This window comes from Coenobita brevimanus, chromosome 57 (assembly GCF_032717465.1).
Source record: "Coenobita brevimanus isolate Jiangsu-jjx chromosome 57, ASM3271746v2, whole genome shotgun sequence".
NCBI classification, from domain to species: Eukaryota; Metazoa; Arthropoda; class Malacostraca; order Decapoda; family Coenobitidae; genus Coenobita; species Coenobita brevimanus.
Genome location: NC_137010.1, coordinates 19,789,683 through 19,811,213, shown reverse-complemented (window position 1 = coordinate 19,811,213; position 21,531 = coordinate 19,789,683). Strand labels below are relative to the sequence as shown.

At 39.7% G+C, this 21,531-nt stretch overlaps 1 protein-coding gene and 2 non-coding genes across 3 annotated transcripts in view; 1 reads left to right on the top strand and 2 right to left on the bottom strand.

Annotated features, from left to right (window-relative positions):
* LOC145402111 (1-phosphatidylinositol 4,5-bisphosphate phosphodiesterase delta-4-like) overlaps positions 1-21,531 on the top strand; it is a 218,529-nt gene that overhangs the window by 138,933 nt on the left and 58,065 nt on the right. The window contains exons 11-12 of the mRNA XM_080274229.1: positions 4,935-5,033; positions 20,593-20,684. Of these exons, the coding sequence (XP_080130355.1) occupies positions 4,935-5,033; positions 20,593-20,684 (191 nt within the window). The remainder of the gene's footprint in view (positions 1-4,934; positions 5,034-20,592; positions 20,685-21,531) is intronic.
* LOC145402464 (5S ribosomal RNA) lies at positions 9,078-9,196 on the bottom strand. Its single transcript, XR_013897774.1, has one exon. It is a non-coding gene; the product is annotated as a 5S ribosomal RNA (ribosomal RNA).
* On the bottom strand, positions 11,622-11,740 carry LOC145402395 (5S ribosomal RNA). Its single transcript, XR_013897750.1, has one exon. It is a non-coding gene; the product is annotated as a 5S ribosomal RNA (ribosomal RNA).

The window sequence follows — 21,531 nt, the reverse complement described above, 5'->3', positions numbered from 1 at the left end:
TGATTTGGGTGTTAAATAGGTGCTATGCATGTCCGGAGGGAGTTGTATAGGTGTTTCTCTGTGTTAGGGTCCGTAAGTACAAGTCCATAAGCTGGGGCCCAATATCCGGACAAAACCAATATCCGAACCTACCGATGGCTCTGTTGATCCGGATACTGGAGGGGTTACTGTATATATATATATATATATATATATATATATATGTTAGATTGATTTATTTACCGGTAAATGTACAATGAAAGACACAACTATCTTTCCAATTCAGTCTGAAGAAAATTTACACCAGGCGAAATACAATGAAAACCCTGTTTCTACTAGTGCGTGTTCCAAATGGTTCGATTTTTCAATGCTTGCTATAACCGTAAGACTTTGGGAAGGTACTTGTGTCTTTCATTGTACACTTGAAGCAGCAGAAAGACCTTACCAATGCAATGCATAATCCTCCAGCTTGTTCCTGTAATTTTCTGACAACTTTCAGTTTGGCAAATTACTTTTTCTTGCTGAAAAATTTCTTCCCCGTTATTATTGTCATTTTCCCGTACGATTGTTTCCAGTGTAGTGGAAGAAACTCAGCATGCTCAAAGGTGGATATTGTTTCCCAATTTCCCAACTGGAGATTAGGTCAGGTTAAAATTATTAGGTACAGATAAGCTCGGTTAGGCCAGGTTTAGTTAAACACTTAGGGAAGAACAGTCCTTTCCGCCATGATGTTAACGAAATAAACAAGAGTTGTCACACCAGAACAGCTAAAAATGATGAGGAAACAGATTTTAATAAGAAACATTTACTGTATTTACCAACCCAGAAATAATCTTGAAAAAAATAACAGACTATCAGGAAGAACTGATTTGGTAAGGTGCTTTTACTGCTTAAAGTAAAATGTATGTTTAGCCCCCTCAGTGGCTGTGGGTTCAGATATTTGCATGCTCCCGTGGTCGGCCTTGGCACCATTTTTTCAAAGTTATAAGATCAATTTCTTTTTCTTACATATGTGAAAAGACTCGTCTGGCACACCTGGCTTTTTTTCTTTTTATTATTTTTTCCCCCTAAACCCATCCTGTGATTTGTTATGATTCATGTAAGAATTAATAAAATTAGGATGCGTGTTACATTAGCATGTATACATCGGCCGAAAACATCTGGGACGAAGTGAACTGTGAACGCCAGACTGCTTGAGGTGGTAGAGTAGGGATGTGTAAACACACCAGTGACCCTCATTCCCTTCCCATAATTGCTTGGATTTTTTTTTTAGCTCGCCCTAACTCAATGTCACTGACACCAGTACAGTAAGGCGTTGTTCAGGGCCAGCAACTATGAAAGCAATAATGGAATACATTATTGTTTGTACCAGTCCTGTCTCTTTCACTCATACACATAAGAACAAACAAAAGAATGAGCAGTAAATGTACACTAACTCTGAGGAGCAGAAATAACTGTGCTCAGTCGGTCCGAAATATATTGGGAAGAGTGATACTGAACGAAGGATGTGGAACTGAATGCTAACCTATGAGAACATGTGGGACGAAAGAGTAATTTTTTTCTGATTAGCAAACACTTTTGTTCCATATCGTCTCTTAAAATTGTAAAACCCATCATTTTTCATGCAAGCATACAGCCTAAAGACCTTACCGATTCGGTTCATATTCCTCTAATTTGTCTTCTATATTTTTTTGACTATTTTGAGGGTGGTAAATTATGTTCTCGTGCTGAAAGAAACATACTCAAAATTAGGATGCATGTAACATAATCATGTAAACATCGGCGTGGAGTGAAGAGAACGCCTGAGTGATGGGATGGTAGAGTAGGGTCATGTACACACACCAGTGACCTTCGTTCCCTTCCCGTAATTGTTCGCAGTTTTTTTTATAATACCCCAACTCAACGTCATTGACACCGAAACAGTGAAGTGTTGTTCAAGGCCGGCAACTATGAAGGGGTTAATGGAATACTGTATGAAAATTCAAAATGGGCACGGTGCATAGCGACGCACTTGCTTGCTGAGAGAAAACGAACTAATCCCTCTCTGGTAATTTTCGCGCGCTTCTCAGTTGAGTCCTCGTTCCTCCTCTCCTCACAGCCTCGCTGTATGTGAGGATATTTTCGCAGCCCTTCACCTTTTCATATTGTTTCGCCATGCCTCCCAAGCGCCCTGCATCATCTCCAGCATTGGAGGAGCCCGCTGCAAAGAAGCAGCAGCACCGTACTCTAATTCTGAAAAGGAAATTGGAAATTATAAGACCCCATGAGGAGGGGCAGGGAGTCTCGGAGATTGGGCGTGCTTTAGGCCTTGCTGTTTCCACCATTGGGACTGTGACGAAGAAAAAGGAGATGTACAAGAATATGGCCAGCTCCTTCTCTACGACTGTATACAGGTATTGCTTACTTCTTAATGGGGGGGGGGGTGAAGTTTAGGTGGGGGTCCGAGGGGGTCCTGGGACGCATCCCCCCATTTATATGTATATTTCAATGGAGAAAATTGTTCTGATATACGAAATTTCAAATTATGAAAGTTTTTTTTGGTCCCTATCCCTTTCGTATATCAAGGACTCACTGTATGTATATATATATATATATATATATATATATATATATATATATATGTGTGTGTGTGTGTGTGTGTATATATATATATATATATATATATATATATATATATATATATATATAAACACACACACACACACACACACACACACATGCACACGCTTACACACACACACAGTGTGTACAGTATATACATATACATATCTGTGTACACAACCTAACCTAACCTACCTATATGAGCTACGATATGTATGCAGTTGGTTTACGGAGCTAGAGTACAGAAAATGGGGTTAAATTTGTCCTTGAGGGATATTGTGTATGGGGGGATATTGTCCAGGGAGATTTTGTCCTGGGGAGATATTGTGCATGGGGGGGATATTGTCTTGACACCCCAAGTCTCACATCTTAACACATGCTGTTTAGACATATACGGACTTCCACGGTTGAGGAGCCTCTTGTGGTTGGCAGTGTTTTGGAGGGCCAGCTGTCTGTCCTTCTCACTTTTTGTAACCTTCTCATTAAAGTCAGTAGCCAACTTGACTCCCCATCCAGCACAGTCATTGCCTACGCTGACTTCAGTGACTCAGCCACGGTGCTCCTCAATGTCCTCGAGCTTCCTGGGAACTTCCATCTTCAAACACTTAACGAAGTTTTGTGTTTGGATCATGATGAAATCAGCAGTCTTAAAGTCTGTGGGGTCTCGCAGCACCTGGGAATCCACTTTCCTCGTCCTCATCTTTGTAAGAGGCTTCTGGTGAAGGTTGGGGAGCATCTGAGCTTTTTTGTCTTCAGACACACGAGGTTCAAGAAAAAGTCAAGGCCAGCGAGATCCTCACTCAGGTACCAGCCATGGTTGTGAAGTTTTTTGAGCACTTTGCTGCCCACTTCCTCATTGACCTGGTTCTTGTAGATCTGTAGAGTCTTTAGGCGAGCCAGATCATTTGTTGGTGCATCGATTTCGACTAGCAACGAGTACCAAGCTCAAAAGTACACCTTAACCGAGAAGGCATTTCTCTGGTTCAGGGCTCGTTCCTCGAGAGGGGTGGGAAGGAATTGGTCCCGGAACAGGTAAATCATCAGCAAGTAGATCTCCTGCCCCATCCATGTGGCCCTGCTCTACACTCCAGGACGCCGGAATTCTCTGTCAGAGCGCTTCCTGTTTCGGGGAGTGGATAATCCAGGAAGTAGAATGCAGGTTCAAGGTATTCTCTCTTGTCGTCTTGGTCGTGGACCTCCGGGAGTTATGCGACGATGAAGGAAGCCAGCTTGCCTCGATGCTTCGAGATCCATTGATCTAGGGTTGTGGATTGGAACAGTTGGCCTGAGCATTGTATGGTTTGAAAACCTGCAGATCAATGGTATCCCAGTGATCCTTGAACTGGCCAAATAGGGGGATTTCCAGGCCAGATGAGAAGAACGCGTCAAAAACGCTGGCGAAAAGAGGGATGTGGTTGTGGCATGCCATGAAGAGGAGTGGTTTCCCAGTGGCATTCTGGATGACAGTGCAAGCTCTGTTGTGAACACTTGTTTTGCTTGCAGTAATATCAAAGCAGATGCTGGCCACCCAGTCTTCTATTTGCGACCACTGCTTCAGAACGTCCAGTACCACTCATCTCATTGTCTTTCCTGTCCCAGAACTCAGTTTTGGGATAGCCTTCAATGTTAGCCTGAAAAAGAATAATTTCTTGTAAGGGGCAAAACATGCATGCTTTGTGGGGTAGGATGGCAACAGGCAGTTGTGCTCATATTTTGTGTGAAGTCATTGCTCGTGAAATGGAACTCAGTTAGCATGTGTGTGTTCACTGAGCACAAAATTCAGAACTTTGAAACACCCTAATATCCATCCATCTGCTCATATACTATACTGTATTTATTTTTGTTTGTTTTTGCTTATTTCTGTCCATGTCTTCATCTACCCACATGTATCCATTAATTTATCTGTTTATATCTATTGATTCATCTGCTTATGTGTTCATCTGTATATTTGTTCATCAATCTTTGTTTATACTATACCATCCATATGTGCTCTTATTCCTTCATCCTTCTTTGTGTCTGTATCTTCTTAGTCTATATAACTCAGTCTTCCATCTATCTCTATCTGTGCCTATCTGTATCTTTGTCTCTCTGTCTGCTTGTTGGTTTTTGCTTATTTCTGTCCATGTCTCCATCTACCCACATGTATCCATTAATTTATCTGTTTATATCTATTGATTCATCTGCTCATGTATTCATCTATGTATTTGTTCATCAATCTTTGTTTATAATATACCATCCATATGTGTTCTTATGCCTTCATCCTTCTTTGTGTCTGTATATGACTCAGTCTTCCATCTATTTATATCTGTGCCTATCTGTATCTCTGTATTTACAGGCATATCTATCATTCCCAGACAAACTGTTGACGGAACCAGCTTCTGAGGACATGATTGCCTTACCTTCACCTGAAGCCTTGAAGAACAAGATCATTGTTAGAGCAAAGAAACCACAAGGTAGGAGGGATTTTTACTTTTATTTTATTTTTCTTTTGTTTATATTATTGTGCCTCAGCAGCATGGTAGCAAAAGTCTGAGGTTAAAGTAGCCCATGTGTTGATGCAATATTTCAAATCCAAGAGGTTGCCATGAGTTTTTCTGTCATGTAAACACCACTAGGGATAATGGGTGGGCTTCTATGTTAATTTATCTGGACTGCAGTAGCCTTGGCTCTGCTCCTCCTACATTCCTGAAGGGATCATAAACATTGGCTGTTACAATTTACTGGTGGTATCAGTAGTTAGGATAAATGAAGTGGTGTTAGTAGTTCAGCCATATGAAGTGAGTGACAGACTAAGAGTGTATGAGAATGAGATGGTAGGGAGGAGGAGAGGTGTAATCAAGAGCAAGTTTTGTAATCAAGAGCAGGCTGGGCTTGCTGTGCCTTGAGAAAAGGATTCATTTGTGAATAAAGACAGAAATGCCTTAAGATGCATTGTTGCAGCCAGTCTTTTTTAGGATACAGCAGCAAACGAGGTGCAGTATATAGTTATTTGTTGGATTAAGTTGTGTAAAGATGCATATGACTACGTGGAATTTCTTCCCCACTGGTATTGCGAGGAATTTTTTTTTTGTTATGGATGGTTAACAGTGCTTTAAAAAAAAAAAAAACAAAAAAACATAAGAACAAGGTTGTCTGGAGACTACTGTCATGGCCAGTGCTGGGAACGCTACTAATAAAAAGTAGCAGGGCTCCCATTCCCGTTACTAACTCGAGAAAGTAGTGGTGTTGCTGGTTTAGCTACTTGATAAGAATGTAGCGGCACTCCCACTCCCGCTACTTTGGATAAGAAAAAGGTAGACGAAAGAAAGGTTAACAAAAATCTGTGATATAGCAATACAGTATATACTGTTTTCGATAGTATTAGTCAGTCTGAGTGGTTATGTTGTGTACCAGTAATGTCAACATATACTTATACTGGGGGGGGGGAGAACATCATACATGTCGGTGTCACTTTAATGAAGCTTAGAGCTGAAGGTACAGGAAGAAGCTATTTACTGTATGTAACAAATGTTCTTTTACATTGTTACCTAGTATACCTATTGAAAGTAACACATAAATAAAAGGCAAAGAAAATGTGGCCCACCATTGATACATATTATATAGATTTATTTTATTTTCAGTGATACCTACTTAAGATACGTAAGAAAAGGAAAGTAAAAATGAACTTGGGGCTTTCTTTTAAATGCTATTTATACAATAGCAATGTTTTTTCCATTACTTTAAACTTAAAGTAACATACTGTTACGAAATAATAACGTAGTAAGAATTAGTCTGAAAGAGAGAGTGAGGGAGAGAGTGGGAGGTGGAGACGGGGATAGTTAGAGGTTTTGTGTGTGTATTTACCTATTTGTTTACCTATTTGTAGTATACAGGAATTGAGCAATGCTCGTGTTGTCGTGTCTCCATATCCACATTTATCTAGTCTGCCTTTACACACATGAATGTTTTTCTCCTGCACAACCTTTTCGTCTAAGTTGCTCCAGGTACTTATGTATTTACCTAATATACCTAATTGTGATACACACGAAATGTGCTATGCTTGAGGGTTCCCGTCGCTGTTTCTCAGTAAGTCAAATTTAGCTTTAAACTCATATAAGTTTTTAGACTGGACGATCTCTTTGTCCAGGCTATTCCATAAGTTTATACTTCTGTAAAGAAAGCTATATTTCTTGATATCCTTCAAGCAGCTTGACTTTTTCAATTTCATTCCATGTCCTCTTGTTGCTCTCTTATCCCATAAAAACAGATCTTCTTTGTCAATTTTATCTACTCCCACCATGGTCCTGAACACTGCAATCATTTCTCCCCTCTTTCTCCTTTCCTCTAAGGAAGGCAAATCCAGCTTTTCCAGCCTCTCTCTGTATGACAGATCTGCCAGACTGGGGATTGTCTTGGTTGCTGTTCTTTGTATTCTCTCAATCTTGTTTATATCTTTCTTTTTGTGTGGGGACCACACTACTGCTGCATATTCTAACCTGGGGCGGATCATGGCCACTATCAATTTTTTCATCATCTCCTCATCCATATAATGAAATGCTACTCTTATGTTAGTCAAGAGTTTATAAGTCTCTCCAACTATCTTGTTAATGTGCTTTTCTGGTGACAAACTATCTTGGACCAGCACTCCCAACTCTTTCTCTTCTCTCATTTTTGTGATTAATTCATTACCCAACGAAAAATTCTGTTATGGCCTCCTGGTACTTTTACCCATTTCCAATATTTTACATTTCTTTGCATTAAATTTCATTTCCCACGTCCATCTCCAATCATGTATCCTATCCAGATCCTCCTGCAGCATTTTACAATCCTCCTCAACTTTTACGTTTCTCAAGATCTTTACATCATCAGCAAACAGACCTACATAACAGTTCACTCCATCTACCATATCATTTACGTAAACCAGGAACATTACTGGCGCCAACACCGAGCCTTGAGGGACTCCACTTGTTACTTCCCTCCATCCAGACATCCTATCCTTTATTACTGTTCTTATTTGTCTGTCTCTCAAAAAGTCTCTCATCCATTCCAGATGTTTCCCCTTCAGTCCTCCTATATATTCTAGTTTCCACATTAGTCTCTTATGAGGTACCTTGTCAAAGGCCTTCTCTAAGTCTTAAGTACACATAATCCACCCAGCCATCTGTCTCCTGTACCACATCTATCGCTCTTGAGTAAAAGCTCAACAAGGTAGAAACACATGACCTTCCACTTCTGAATCCAAACTGACATGCAGCCAAAATATTCATCTCTTCTAGATATTTTATGCATCTGTCTTTCTGGATTCTCTCGCACAGTTTTGCGACCATGCTGGTTAAAGACACTGGTCTATAATTCAGGGATTCTTCCCTGTTTCCTCCCTTATAAATTGGTACCACATTTGCCCTCTTCCATTCTTGTGGCACTTTCCCCTCTTCCAGAGAACACACGATTAAACTGTGAATTTTATCTGCCAGTTGTTCTCTGCATTCCTTCAGTACCCAACTAGAAATTCCATCAGGTCCTGGGGCTTTCCTTACATCTTGAGTTTCCAGTAATTTGTACACTTCCTGTACCTCCACTTTTATATCTTTTATCACTGGTACATTTCTAATCACTCCTTCCCCTTCCACAAACTCTTTTTCATTAGTGAAAACTGATTGGAAACATTTGTTCATTATTTCAGCTTGCATTGCTGCATCTTTATAGACTTCTCCCTTTACTTTCAATTTGGTAATTCCTTCCTTTTGTTTCAGTTTGCCATTAACAAATCTATAAAACAGTTTGGGTTTATCCTTGCATTTGTCTATTATGCCTTTTTCAAAAGTCCTTTCTTCTTCTTTGTATTCTTGTGTATTCATTTATGGTTCTTTTATATTCTTCCTTTGTTCTGTTGTTACCTCTCTTTCTCCAGTTGTTCCACACCTTATCTCTCTCTTTTTTTGCTATCATACACCTTCTATTAAACCACTCCTTTTTCCTGTTTTCTTTCCCTCTTACTCTTGGTACAATTTTTTCCACTCCCAAATTTTAGAGGTATAGAAAGATATCCCAATTCCTCTGTATCTCTCTCGTTACTCTGAATTTTCTCCAGTCCGCATTTTCAAAAAAGTTTCTCAATCCTGTAAAATTTGCTTTCCCAAAGTTGTATCTTCCCTGTCTATGAAGCTCGTCTCTTGGCTCGACGTTCCCTATTATCCCTATTATCATCTGTGTGTGTGTGTGTGTGTGTGTGTGTGTGTGTGTGTGTGTGTTAGCATTGCCTACATCTATCTGACATCCTTATTTATCTTTACTTACTTTAAATTATCGATAATTAACTAGCACATTCCTGTCTAACTATTGTTCATTACCAATAAATAATAATTAATAAACTACTGATGTCATGTAGAACAAACATTATTCATTCATTCATTCATTGCCAGACGCCATGTATCCCAGACAGGGTGGCCAAGGGCTTAGAGTTAATTGTTTTACAGGGAGGGGCACTAATCCTCCACCAACCCCACTTGACGTAGGGATGCCAACAGCATCTGGTGTTCCCAGGCGGTCACCCATCCAAGTACTAACCAGACCCAACGTTGCTTAACTTCGCTGATCGGACGGGAAGCGGTGTACTCAACGTGGCATGGCCGTTGGCTGAAAGTATTATTTTTCGTCATCAATAAATACAACAAAACCGTCGGCATATCTGTATGTACTTACCGACTCTGGACCTGTATGCATCGCGTGAGTAGTGAGGAGCGCGGTAACGTGTGAGTTTGGCCAAAAAGTAGCGGTGTTCTCCATTCTGCTACAGGCTAAAAAAAAGTAATGGCGTTACCACCATTACTATTAAAATAGTAACGGCGCTATTCTCAGCTTTGGTCATGGTCATCCCATTATGGAGTGTTTCCAGGAGGGGTCATGGCCTGTCATGGCCATCCCATTATGGAGTGTTTCCATGAGTCATGGCATCAGCTAATTAACAGGTGGATGGATACAGTAACTGATTAATCTTTGGGCTGGAGTCATGAACGACAGTGTCTTTGGTAAGTGCATCAGGGAGAGAGAGAGAGAGAGAGAGGAAATAGATCTTATATGTACATACCACCCCCATTTAGATTTAGGAGCTGGATGCTTAGTAACTTCCTGCCTAATCGCATTCATGTAAGGGATTTAAGGGTAGAACCTGCTACTCTGGGTACCATAACATGATTTTTTTTTTTTTTTTTTTTTTTTTTTTTTTTTTTTAAATCTCTGGATTTAAGTCCATTTGGATTTATGTCTGTGTGTGGGTGATAGAAGTCACTTTGGCTTATTCTAACCACTAGACTACAGGGGTTGTAACTAAATATATATGTATAACCAGGTGCCTTAATCCTGGAAGGGGTGGCCACAGACAAATTGCCTCCGTGTAACCATGTCCTTCACCATTAGACTGTACATTCTTCAGTTCACACCCATCTGTCTTATGTACCTCTCCACCTCATCCTAGGATTCCTCCTCTCCCTCTCCCTATTCATACTCTCCTAATCAGTCCCTCATACACACCCATCTCTCTTATATTCCTCTCTACCCCATCCCTCCATCTCATCCTAGGTTTCCCCGTCCCTTCCCCACATTCATACTCTCCAAGTCAGTCTTTCATTCTCCTTTTTCTCCAAATGACCAGAACATCTAAGTGTGCTTAGAATGCTTTCTGGAACATCCACACAAACACCACAATGTTTCTTCACTTCATCATTTTTGCATGTCTCTCCATAACTCCACATGCTCCTATCAGTTAACTAATTTCCCCAGCACTCACTAGCGACATGTGTTCTTCCAGCATTTTCCATGCTTCATTTTTATATGGTAAGAGCAAAGATCACACTACTGGCTTGTGACCCCCTCCCTTCCCTGTGTGTGTGTATTTATCTACAGTATTTGTATTTACCTATTTGTAGTATACAGGAATTGAGCGATGCTCGTGTTGTCCTGTCTTCATATCCACATTTATCTAGTTTACTTTTACACACATGAATATTTTTCTCCTGCATCACCTTTTTGTCTAAGTCGTTCCAAATACAGCACTTATGTATTTACCCAATATACCTAATTGAGATACACACGAAATATGCTATGCTCGTGGGTTCCCATCGCTGTTTCTCAGTAAGTCAAATTTAGCTTTAAGCTCGTTTAAGTTTTTAGACTGGATGATCTCTTTGTCCAGGCTATTCCATAAATCTATACTTCTGTAAAGAAAGCTATATTTCTTGATATCCTTCAAGAAGCTTGACTTTTTCAATTTCATTCCGTGTCCTCTTGTTGCTCTCTTATCCCATAAAAACAGATCTTCTTTGTCAATTTTATCTACTCCCACCATGGTCCTGAACACTGCAATCATGTCTCCCCTCTTTCTTCTTTCCTCTAAGGAAGGCAAATCCAGCTTTTCCAGCCTCTCTCTGTATGACAGATCTGCCAGACTGGGGACCATTTTCGTTGCTGTTCTTTGTATTCTCTCAATCTTGTTTATGTCTTTCTTTTTGTGTGGGGACCACATTACCGCTGCATATTCTAACCTGGGGCGGATCATGGCCACTATCAGTTTTTTCAGCATCTCCTCATCCATATAATGAAATGCTACTCGTATGTTAGTCAGGAGTTTATAAGTCTCTCTAACTATCTTATTAATGTGCTTTTCAGCTGACAAACTATCTTGGACCAGCACTCCCAACTCTTTCTTTTCTCTCATTTTAGTGATTAATTCATTACCCAACAAATAATTCAGTGATGGCCTCCTGGTACTTTTACCCATTTCCAATATTTTACATTTCTTTACATTAAATTTCATTTCCCACGTCCGGCTCCAATCATGTATCCTATCCAGATCCTCCTGCAGCATTTTACAATCCTCCTCAACCTCTACCTTTCTCAAGATCTTTACATCATCAGCAAACAGACTTGCATAACTGTTCACTCCATCTACCATATTCATTCATTGCCAGACGCCATGTATCCCAGACAGGGTGGCCAAGGGCTTAGAGTTAATTGTTTTACAGGGAGGGGCACTAATCCTCCACCAACCCCACTTGACGTAGGGATGCCAACAGCATCTGGTGTTCGCAGGCGGTCACCCATCCAAGTACTAACCAGACCCAGCGTTGCTTAACTTCGCTGATCGAACGGGAAGCGGTGTACTCAACGCGGTATGCCCGTTACCATATCATTTACGTAAATCAGGAACATTACCGGCGCCAACACTGAACCTTGGGGGACTCCACTTGTTACTTCCCTCCATCCAGACATCCTATCCTTTATTACTGTCCTCATTTGTCTGTCTCTCAAAAAGTCTCTCATCCATTCCAGTAGTTTCCCTTTCAGTCCTCCTATATATTCTAGTTTCCACATTAGCCTCTTATGAGGTACCTTGTCAAAGGCCTTCTGTAAGTCTAAGTACACACAATCCACCCAACCATCTCTCTCCTGTACCACGTCAATCGCTCATGAGTAAAAGCTCAACAAGTTAGAAGCACATGACCTTCCACTTCTGAATCCAAACTGACATTCAGCCAAAATATTCATCTCTTCTAGGTATTTTATGCATCTGTCTTTCAGGATTCTCTCCTACAATTTTGCGACCATGCTGGTTAGAGACACTGGTCTATAATTCAGGGGTTCTTCCCTGTTTCCTCCCTTATAAATTGGTACCACATTTGCCCTCTTCCATTCTTGTGGCACTTTCCCCTCTTCCAGAGAACACATGATTAAACTGTGAATTTTATCTGCCAGTTGTTCTCTGCATTCCTTCAGTACCCAATTAGAAATTCCATCAGATCCTGGGGCTTTCCTTACATCTTGAGTTTCCAATAATTTGTACACTTCCTGTACCTCCACTTTTATATCTTTTATCACCGGTGTTGCAGAGGGTGTTGCGATGTTTGGGCATATGAAGAGAATGGATAATGAGCGATTGGTGAAAAAGATAACTAGATCTGATGTGAGAGGTGTAAGGCTGAGAGGAAGACCACGAATAGGATGGATGGACAGTGTGAAGAGAGCGCTGGATGCGAGAGGGATGTCTGTTGAGCAAGGAAGAGTGGCTTTGCGTGACAGAAATAGGTGGAGAGAAATTGTGAATGAATAAGTGATGACGCAGCCCTGAGGGGATGTTCTCCCGCATGTGGTCTGATCAGCTATTTCAGGTCAGGTGCGGGTAAGGGGATGAGTCTGTTATAATGTGGCAGGGGTAAACCAGCTCTGCTGTCGAGCCCTGATGCGGATGTCACTGATTGCATTGCGCAGTTGACCCTTGTGCAGTGTGGTGCGGTGAGGATCTGTCCGTTCTCCCCTTTGGGGCTAAGATGCGAATGAATGTGTTTGAATGGATGAGTAAATGGGGAGTGTGTCGTCCTGTCTCGGCTACCTCCCTTTCCTTGGGGGAAGCAGCCTAGGTATATAGATAGATAGACATTTCTAGTCACTCCCTCCCCTTCCACAAACTCTTTTTCATTAGTGAAAACTGATTGGAAACATTTGTTCGTTATTTCACCTTGCATTGCTGCATCTTTATAGACCTCTCCTTCTACTTTCAGTTTAGTGATTCCTTCCTTTTGTTTCAATTTGCCATTAACAGATCTATAAAACAGTTTGGGTTCATCCTTGCATTTGTCTATTATACTTTTTTCAAAATTCCATTCTTCTTTTCTACGTATTCTTGTGTAATCATTTCTAGTTCTTTTATATTCTTCCTTTGTTCTGGTGTTGCCTCTCTTTCTCCAGTTGTTCCACGCCTTATCTCTTTCTTTTTTTGCTATCATACACCTTCTATTAAACCACTCCTTTTTCCTGTTTTCTTTCCCTCTTACTCTTGGTACAAATTTTTCCACTCCCAAATTTTAGAGATCTAGAAAGATATCCCACTTCCTTTGTATCTCGCTTGTTTCTCTGAATTTTCTCCAATTCGTATTTTCAAAAAGTTTCTCAGTCCTGTGAAATTAGTTTTCCCAGAGTTGTATCTTCCCTGTCTATGAAGCTCGTCTCTTGGCTCGACGTTCCGTATTATCATCTGGAACTCAGTGACCACATGATCACTTTTTCCTATAGGACAGAAATATTTCAATGATTCTTTACATCGAGTTTTTTGGTAAACAGTAAATCTAACCTTGCTGGTGTGTCCTCACCTCGGAACCGTGTCTCTTCTCTGACCCATTGCGTCATCACATTGTTCATTATTATATTTAATAATATAGTGCCCCACGAATCCTCGCTGCCTCCTGAGTCCCATTCCTCCCAGTTCACCTCTTTACAGTTAAAGTCACCCACCAAAACTATATTGTTGCTTTTCTCAATTATTTTTTGTAAATAACTAGCCATATCTGACAACATCTCTTGGTATTCGTCATCATTCCATGCTCTCATCTTAGGGGGAACATACACTACCGCCATATCTCTCTTAACTTTCTCTCCAGTTTCTATTTTCATATATATCACTTCAGCTCTGCCTTCTACCATTTCCACGGTATCTACATTTATGTTGTTCTTCACTGCTATCATCACTCCTCCTCCCGTTTTTTCTTTTCGGTCACTTCTCCACAGATTGTATTTACCGTCTCCCAAATGAACATCAATATCCTCTCTTAATTTGGTCTCTACAAAGCACATGACATCACGTTCATATTCTCTCAATAAATCATTAATTTCAAGCCTGGCCGATATTAAACCATCAGTGTTAGTGTATATCACCTTTAAATTATTTTTCATGTTTTTTATACCCTCTTCTCTCCTTCTCTCCGTCAGGATCACTTCCTCAATTTCTGATCTTTTGCAGCTATCCCCCTTAGTTTCCTTCGCTTCTATTTCCTTATATACCACTTCCTTACTTTCATATCCAATACTCTCCAAAAAAAAAAGTATTACATTCTTCCTTTGTCCTCTTATCAATTTTTTCCTTTACTTGATCCTTCAAGGATTTTAAAACTTCTCTTTCTTCTTCATTCAAATCTTTTCTTATTATAATATTTTCCATTCCAGCCTCTTTGCTTAATTTCCAGGTCATTTTGAGTATATCATTTACTAAACTTTCTGATGTCAACTTGACTCTTATTGGTCTTGTTTCCCCTTTCCTATAAGGCCCTATCCTCCTTAGTTCCTCAATTTCTTTTACCCACTTGTCTCCTTCGGGATCAATTTTGCCTAATATACCTCTCACCAGGTTCGTGTCTCTCTCGAGTCTCACGAATCTAACCTTTTCTTCCTCCTTCCTGTTTCCAAATATTACCATGCATCTGTTCCTTTCTACAGTTTCTCTCACTATTATCTCTTTTTTCTTCAGTATTTTCACTAAATTTTCTTCCATTTTTCTTGTTCATTTCCCTTTCTTCCTGGATGATTTCTCTTAAGCTGACCACTTCTTTCTGTTCTTCTTCTACGTGTGCCCACTTTGCCTTATGTTCTTCTAACACACTACTCACCTTCACTGTTTTATTAGTACTCTCTTCTTGTTTCCTCCTCAATTCAACATTTTCACACTTCAAATTTCTGATTTCTTCATTCGCCGTCTCATTGGACTGGATCAGACCCTGTATAGTAATTTCCGTATTCTCAGACATCCTTTAACACTAAATTCTCCACTTTCTTTTCAAGTTCACTAATCCTCATTATCTATGTTTTAACCAGATCCATGATATTAGTATTTCTGTCAAATCCTGGAAATTCGAGTCCCTCAGTGTTTACATTTTCGGCCATGTTGGATGTTGGTTACTGTAGCAAAAACAGCTGTTACCGAAAAATACTACAAAACATTCATGTATATTCTTCCTAATAAATCTTTACATTTTTGGTAGTCTATATTAACTTACAATATTTTAAACTTAAAACAAAACCATAGGAGACAGGATAAACATAATTCCTGGAAACTACTTAAGGTATGTAGCCTGGGCCTGGGAGCTGTTGAGAGACACGTCCGTCTGTTGTGGCTGTCCGTGTGTGTGTGTGTGTGTGTGTGTGTGTGTATTTGCCTAGTTTTATTTACCAGGTTGTGATATGCTGTACAGGAAATGAGCAATGCTCGTGGGATCCCATCTCTGTTTCTCGAGAGTCAAATTTTGCTCTGAACTTAAGTTTTTATACTGGACAATGTCTTTGTCTAGGCTATTCCGCAGGTCTATGCATCTATAAGGAAAACTACATTTATTGATATCCTTCAAGCAGCTTGGCATTTTCAGTTTCATTCTGTGTCCTCATGTTACTCTCCCATCCCATACAAACAGATCTTCTCTCTCTATTTTTTCTACTCCCATCATGGCCCAGAACACTGCAGTCATGTTCGCCCCCCCTCTCTCTCTCTCTCTCCTTTCTTCCAAGCCTTTCCCTGTATGACAGATCTGCCAGGCTAGGAACCATCTTGGTTACTCTTCTTTGTATTCTCTCAATCTTGTTTATATCATTTTTTATGTGGGGACCACACTACTGTGTCATATTCCAACTGGGGATGGATCATGGCCACTACCAATGTTTTCATCCTCACATCCATATAATGAAATGCTACTCTTATGTTAATCTAGAGTTTATATATCACTATATCTTGTTAATGTGTTTTTCAGGTGACACATTACCCTGGACCAGCATCCCAAGTCCATCTCTTCTCTTACTTTTGTGGATAGTTCATTACACATCAGATAATTCAGTGATGCTCTTGTGGTACTTTTTCTCATTTCCAATATTTTACATTTTTTTGCCTTGAATTAATTTGTGTGTGTGTGCATGCATGCATGCATTCAAGTAAAGGAAAAAAATGATAAGAAGACAGAGGAAGAATGTAATACTTTTTTTTGGAGAGTGATGGATATGAAAGTAAGGAAGTGGTATGTGAGAAAATAGAAGTGAAGGAAACTAAGGGGGATGGCTATGAAAGATCAGAAATTGAGGAAGTGGTACCGACGGAGAGAATGAGAAAAGAGGGGTAAAAACATCGAAAATAATTTGAAGGTGATATATACTAATGTTGTTGGTTTAATACTGGCAAGTCTTGAAATTAAAGATTTCTTGAGAGAACATGAACCTGATGTCATGTGCTTTGTAGAGACCAAATTAAGAGAAGATATTGATGTTCATTTGGGAGACGGTATATATAAACTGTGGAGAAGAGACAGAAAAGAAAAAACGGGAGGAGGAGTGATGATAGCTGTGAAGAACAGCATAAATGTAGATATCGTGGAAATGGGAGAAGGCAGGGCTGAAGTGATATATATGAAATTAGAAAGTGGAGAGAATGTCAAGAGAGATATGGCGGTAGTGTATGGGTCCCCCTAAGACGAGAGCATGGAATGATGACGAATACCAAGAGATGTTGTCAGATATGGCTAGTTATTTACAAAAAATAATTGAGAAAGCAACAATATAATTTTGGTGGGTGACTTTAACTGTAAAGAGGTGAACTGGGAGGAATGGGACTCGGGAGGCAGCGAGGATTTGTGGGGCACTATATTATTAAATATAATAATGAATAATGTGATGACGCAACGGGTCAAAGAAGAGACACTTTTCCAAGGTGAGGACACACCAGCAAGGTTAGACTTACTGTTTACCAAAGAACCCAATGTAATAGAATCATTGAAATATTTCTGTCCTATGGGAAAAAGTGATCATGTGGTCATTGAGTTCCAGATGATAATAGGGAACATCGAGCCAAGAGACGAGCTTCATAGACAGGGAAGATACAACTTTGGGAAAGCAAATTTTACAGGATTAAGAAAATTTTTTGAAGATGCGGATTGGAGAATATTCAGAGAAACAAGAGAGATACAGAGGAAGTGGGATATCTTTCTAGATCTCTATAATTTGGGAGTGGAAAAATTTGTACCAAGAGTAAGAGGGAAAGAAAACAGGAAAAAGGAGTGGTTTAATAGAAGTTGTATGATAGCAAAAAAAGAGAGAGATAAGGTGTGGAACAACTGGAGAAAGAGAGGTAACAACAGAACAAAGGAAGAATATAAAAAAATTAGAAATGAATACACAAGAATACATAGAGAAGAAGAAAGGAATTTTGAAAAAGGTATGATAGACAAATGCAAGGATGAACCCAAACTGTTTTATAGATTTGTTAATGGCAAACTGAAACAAAAGGAAGGAATCACTAAACTGAAAGTAGAAGGAGAGGTCTATAAAGACGCAGCAGTGCAAGCAGAAATAATGAACAAATGTTTCCAATCGGTTTTCACTAATAAAAAAGAGTTTTTGGAAAGGGAGAGAGTGATTAGAAATGTACCGGTGATAAAAGATATAAAAGTGGAGGTACAGGAAGTGTATAAATTACTGGAAACTCAAGATGTAAGGAAAGCCCCAGGACCTGATGGAATTTCTAATTGGGTACTGAAGGAATGCAGAGAACAACTGGCAGATAAAATTCACAGTTTAATCGTGTGTTCTCTGGAAGAGGGGAAAGTGCCACAAGAATGGAAGAGGGCAAATGTGGTACCAATTTATAAGGGAGGAAACAGGGAAGAACCCCTGAATTATAGACCAGTGTCTCTAACCAGCATGGTCGCAAAATTGTGTGAGAGGATCCTGAAAGACAGATGGATAAAATATCTAGAAGAGATGAATATTTTGTCTGAATGTCAATTTGGATTCAGAAGTGGAAGGTCATGTGTTTCCAACTTGTTGAGCTTTTACTCATGAGCGATTGACGTGGTACAGGAGAGAGATGGTTGGGTGGATTGTGTGTACAGTACTTAGACTTACAGAAGGCCTTTGACAAGGTACCTCATAAGAGACTAATGTGGAAACTAGAATATATAGGAGGACTGAAAGGGAAACTCCTGGAATGGATGAGAGACTTTTTGAGAGACAGACAAATGAGGACAGTAATAAAGAATAGGATGTCTTGATGGAGGGAAGTAACAAGTGGAGTCCCTCAAGGCTCGGTGTTGGCGCCAGTAATGTTCCTGATTTACGTAAATGATATGGTAGATGGAGTGAACAGTTATGTAAGTCTGTTTGCTGATGATGTAAAGATCTTGAGAAAGGTAGAGATTGAGGAGGATTGTAAAATGCTGCAGGAGGATTTGGATAGGATACATGATTGGAGCCGGACGTGGGAAATGAAATTTAATGTAAAGAAATTTAAAATATTGGAAATGGGTAAAAGTACCAGGAGGCCATCACTGAATTATTCGTTGGGTAATGAATTGATTACAAAAATGAGAAAAGAGAATGATTTGGGAGTGCTGGTCATAGTTTGTCACCAGAAAAGCACATTAACAAGATAGTTGGAGAGACTTATAAACTCTTGACTAACATAAGAGTAGCATTTCATTATATGGATGAGGAGATGCTGAAAAAATTGATAGTGGCCATGATCCGCCCCAGGTTAGAATATGCAGCAGTAGTGTGGTCCTCACACAAAAAGAAAGACATAAACAAGATTGAGAGAATACAAAGAACAGCAACCAAGATGGTCCCCAGTCTGGCAGATCTGTCATACAGAGAGAGGCTGGAAAAGCTGGATTTGCCTTCCTTAGAGGAAAGGAGAAAGAGGGGAGACATGATTACAGTATTCAGGACCATGGTGGGAGTAGATAAAATTGACAAAGAAGATCTGTTTGTATGGGATAAGAGAGCAACAAGAGGACATGGAATGAAATTGAAAAAGTCAAGCTGCTTGAAGGATATCAAGAAATATAGCTTTCCTTACAGGAGTATAGATTTATGGAATAGCCTGGACAAGAGATCGTCCAGTCTAAAAACTTAAACGAGCTTAAAGCTAAATTTGACTTATTGAGAAACAGTGACGGGAACCCACGAGCATAGTACATTTCGTGTGTATCACATTGGGTATATTAGGTAAATACATAAGTATCTGGAACGACTTATACGAAAAGGTTGTGCAGGAGAAAAACATTCATGTGTGTAAAGGTAGACTAGATAAATGTGGAAATGGAGACAGGACAACATGAGCATTGCTCAATTCCTGTATACTACAAATAGGTAAATACTGTCCACACATGTGCTCCACAATTTCATGCACTTAATCATATAAACTTCCATCCTTTCACATTGCCTACATGAATATTTTAAGGCACCTAGAGTCTCCATTTCCCAGCCTTCTAGCCTCATTATGTACTCCATGACTTTATGCCTCTCAAAGACCTTAACGCTACTCATAGTTACATTCACTTTTAGATTTCATAACCTGCACACCCTTCAAAACTCAGTCACAAAGCCTTGCAGCACTTGCTCATCTTCAGTGAATAATACAGTATCATCAGCAAACACAGTACAGGCAATTTCCAGACCCAGCCCTCCTTTAATAAGGTCATTCAATATCCAGTTTCATAACCTGTATTTCTTTTATGGTACGAACCATACATTTAAAGAAAATCATGGAGACGTGACAGATTGCTGTTTCAGTTCAACATTCAAATGAAATAACTCCTTAGTTCACTTTCTGCATTTATTCGAGCCCCTTGCACACCATCTTCTCAGCATTTAACTAACCCTTATTAATTGATGATTGGCTAGTAGCAGGCATATTTATATTACATGAACTGGTGTTTTTTTTTGGGGGGAAAAGAAGGAAGTAATTTTTAGATCATACTGTACAGTGTATGAAAGGACAAAGCTGTTTTTTAAAGAATGTTTTAAGAGATGGGACTAAGAATTTCCACAGCTTGAATGATGAGTGAATGACTGTCTGGCTCATTTCATAAGTCACTTCTTTCATAGTTATCCTGCTGTTGTGTCCTCGTATTTCTTCTCATGAATGTTACCCACTCCTTTTGACTGTAAGAAGTAGGATTAGTATGAAAATTTTAAGCACTTCACACCAACGATGTATTTTTCAATTAGTCAAGCCTCCACCAAGTGATTCTGTTCAGGGTAGGATAGATGTTTCAGACTTGAGGAATTAAACATAGCCCTAGTTTTCCCCTTCACAATGGCTTGTCTCCTCCGAGTTCAACAAAATTGTCTGATAGTTGCGAAAATAAACGTGAAAAAACATCATCAGACTGAAGGAATTAAGTGATGGAGTGATCTCTCATCCTCATTCTGACTAGTCATTACATCCTCCAGGCACTGAGATCGAGTCTGATGACGATGATGATGATGAGCAGGACACCATTGATTACATTGATAGTGATGATGGGACATCGCAGAGTAAGAAGGTGAGGAAGTTATTATGTTTACACTTTAGCTGGGCCAGCTAATGTTGTCAACTCTGTATTTCGAGAGAGAGAGAGGATGGTGGTTGTGGTGGTGGTGGTGGTAGTTATGAAGTGGGAGGAAGAATGTCAGTGAAGGAATGTGTAGAGGGGTGCAGTGGTGGTTAACAATGAGAGAGAATTTGTACAGTGTTTTTGCATAATCACTGTGGTTATTTTTCTTTATAAATACAGTAAACTCTCAATTGTCTGGCATAATTCAGCCAACTCCTGTGCTGGATATTGCATAGTACCCCCCATCAGCTCAGCATTTGGTGTCAAGCCTGATAATGTGTTACTGTGTATTTCAACCCTCTATCCTTAACCCCTTCATTACCGCATTCCCCCCCCCTCCCCCGCTCAGCTACCCCCCGTCAAACCGAATTTCCCCCAGGCGTGGCTCTTTCGTGGGATAGTATTTATTTTGGCATTACATCGTTTCTATTTGCTTTATATTATTTATTTTTGTATTGGTAAGTAGATATTGACACGAGATGTGTTTATGATATGTTAAAATAATGTACATAACAATATTACATGTCTAACCAATTGATTTAGTATACATACAACATACAGATAAATATAGTAGATAGAGATGTAAATCAGTGAATAGGGAAGTGAATAATGATTGTATTATTTACCTTGTAAATATGAAGAAGATCCATAAAGAATAAGGTAGGTGGCAGGCAGGTCAAAAGTAGGTGGGGGTGGGGTGATGCGCTTCAAGGCCAAACTGATACCAGAATCAGTATCATTTTCCCCATTACTATCGCTTATGTCACTGTCATTCTCGGGCATGTATTCCTCATCA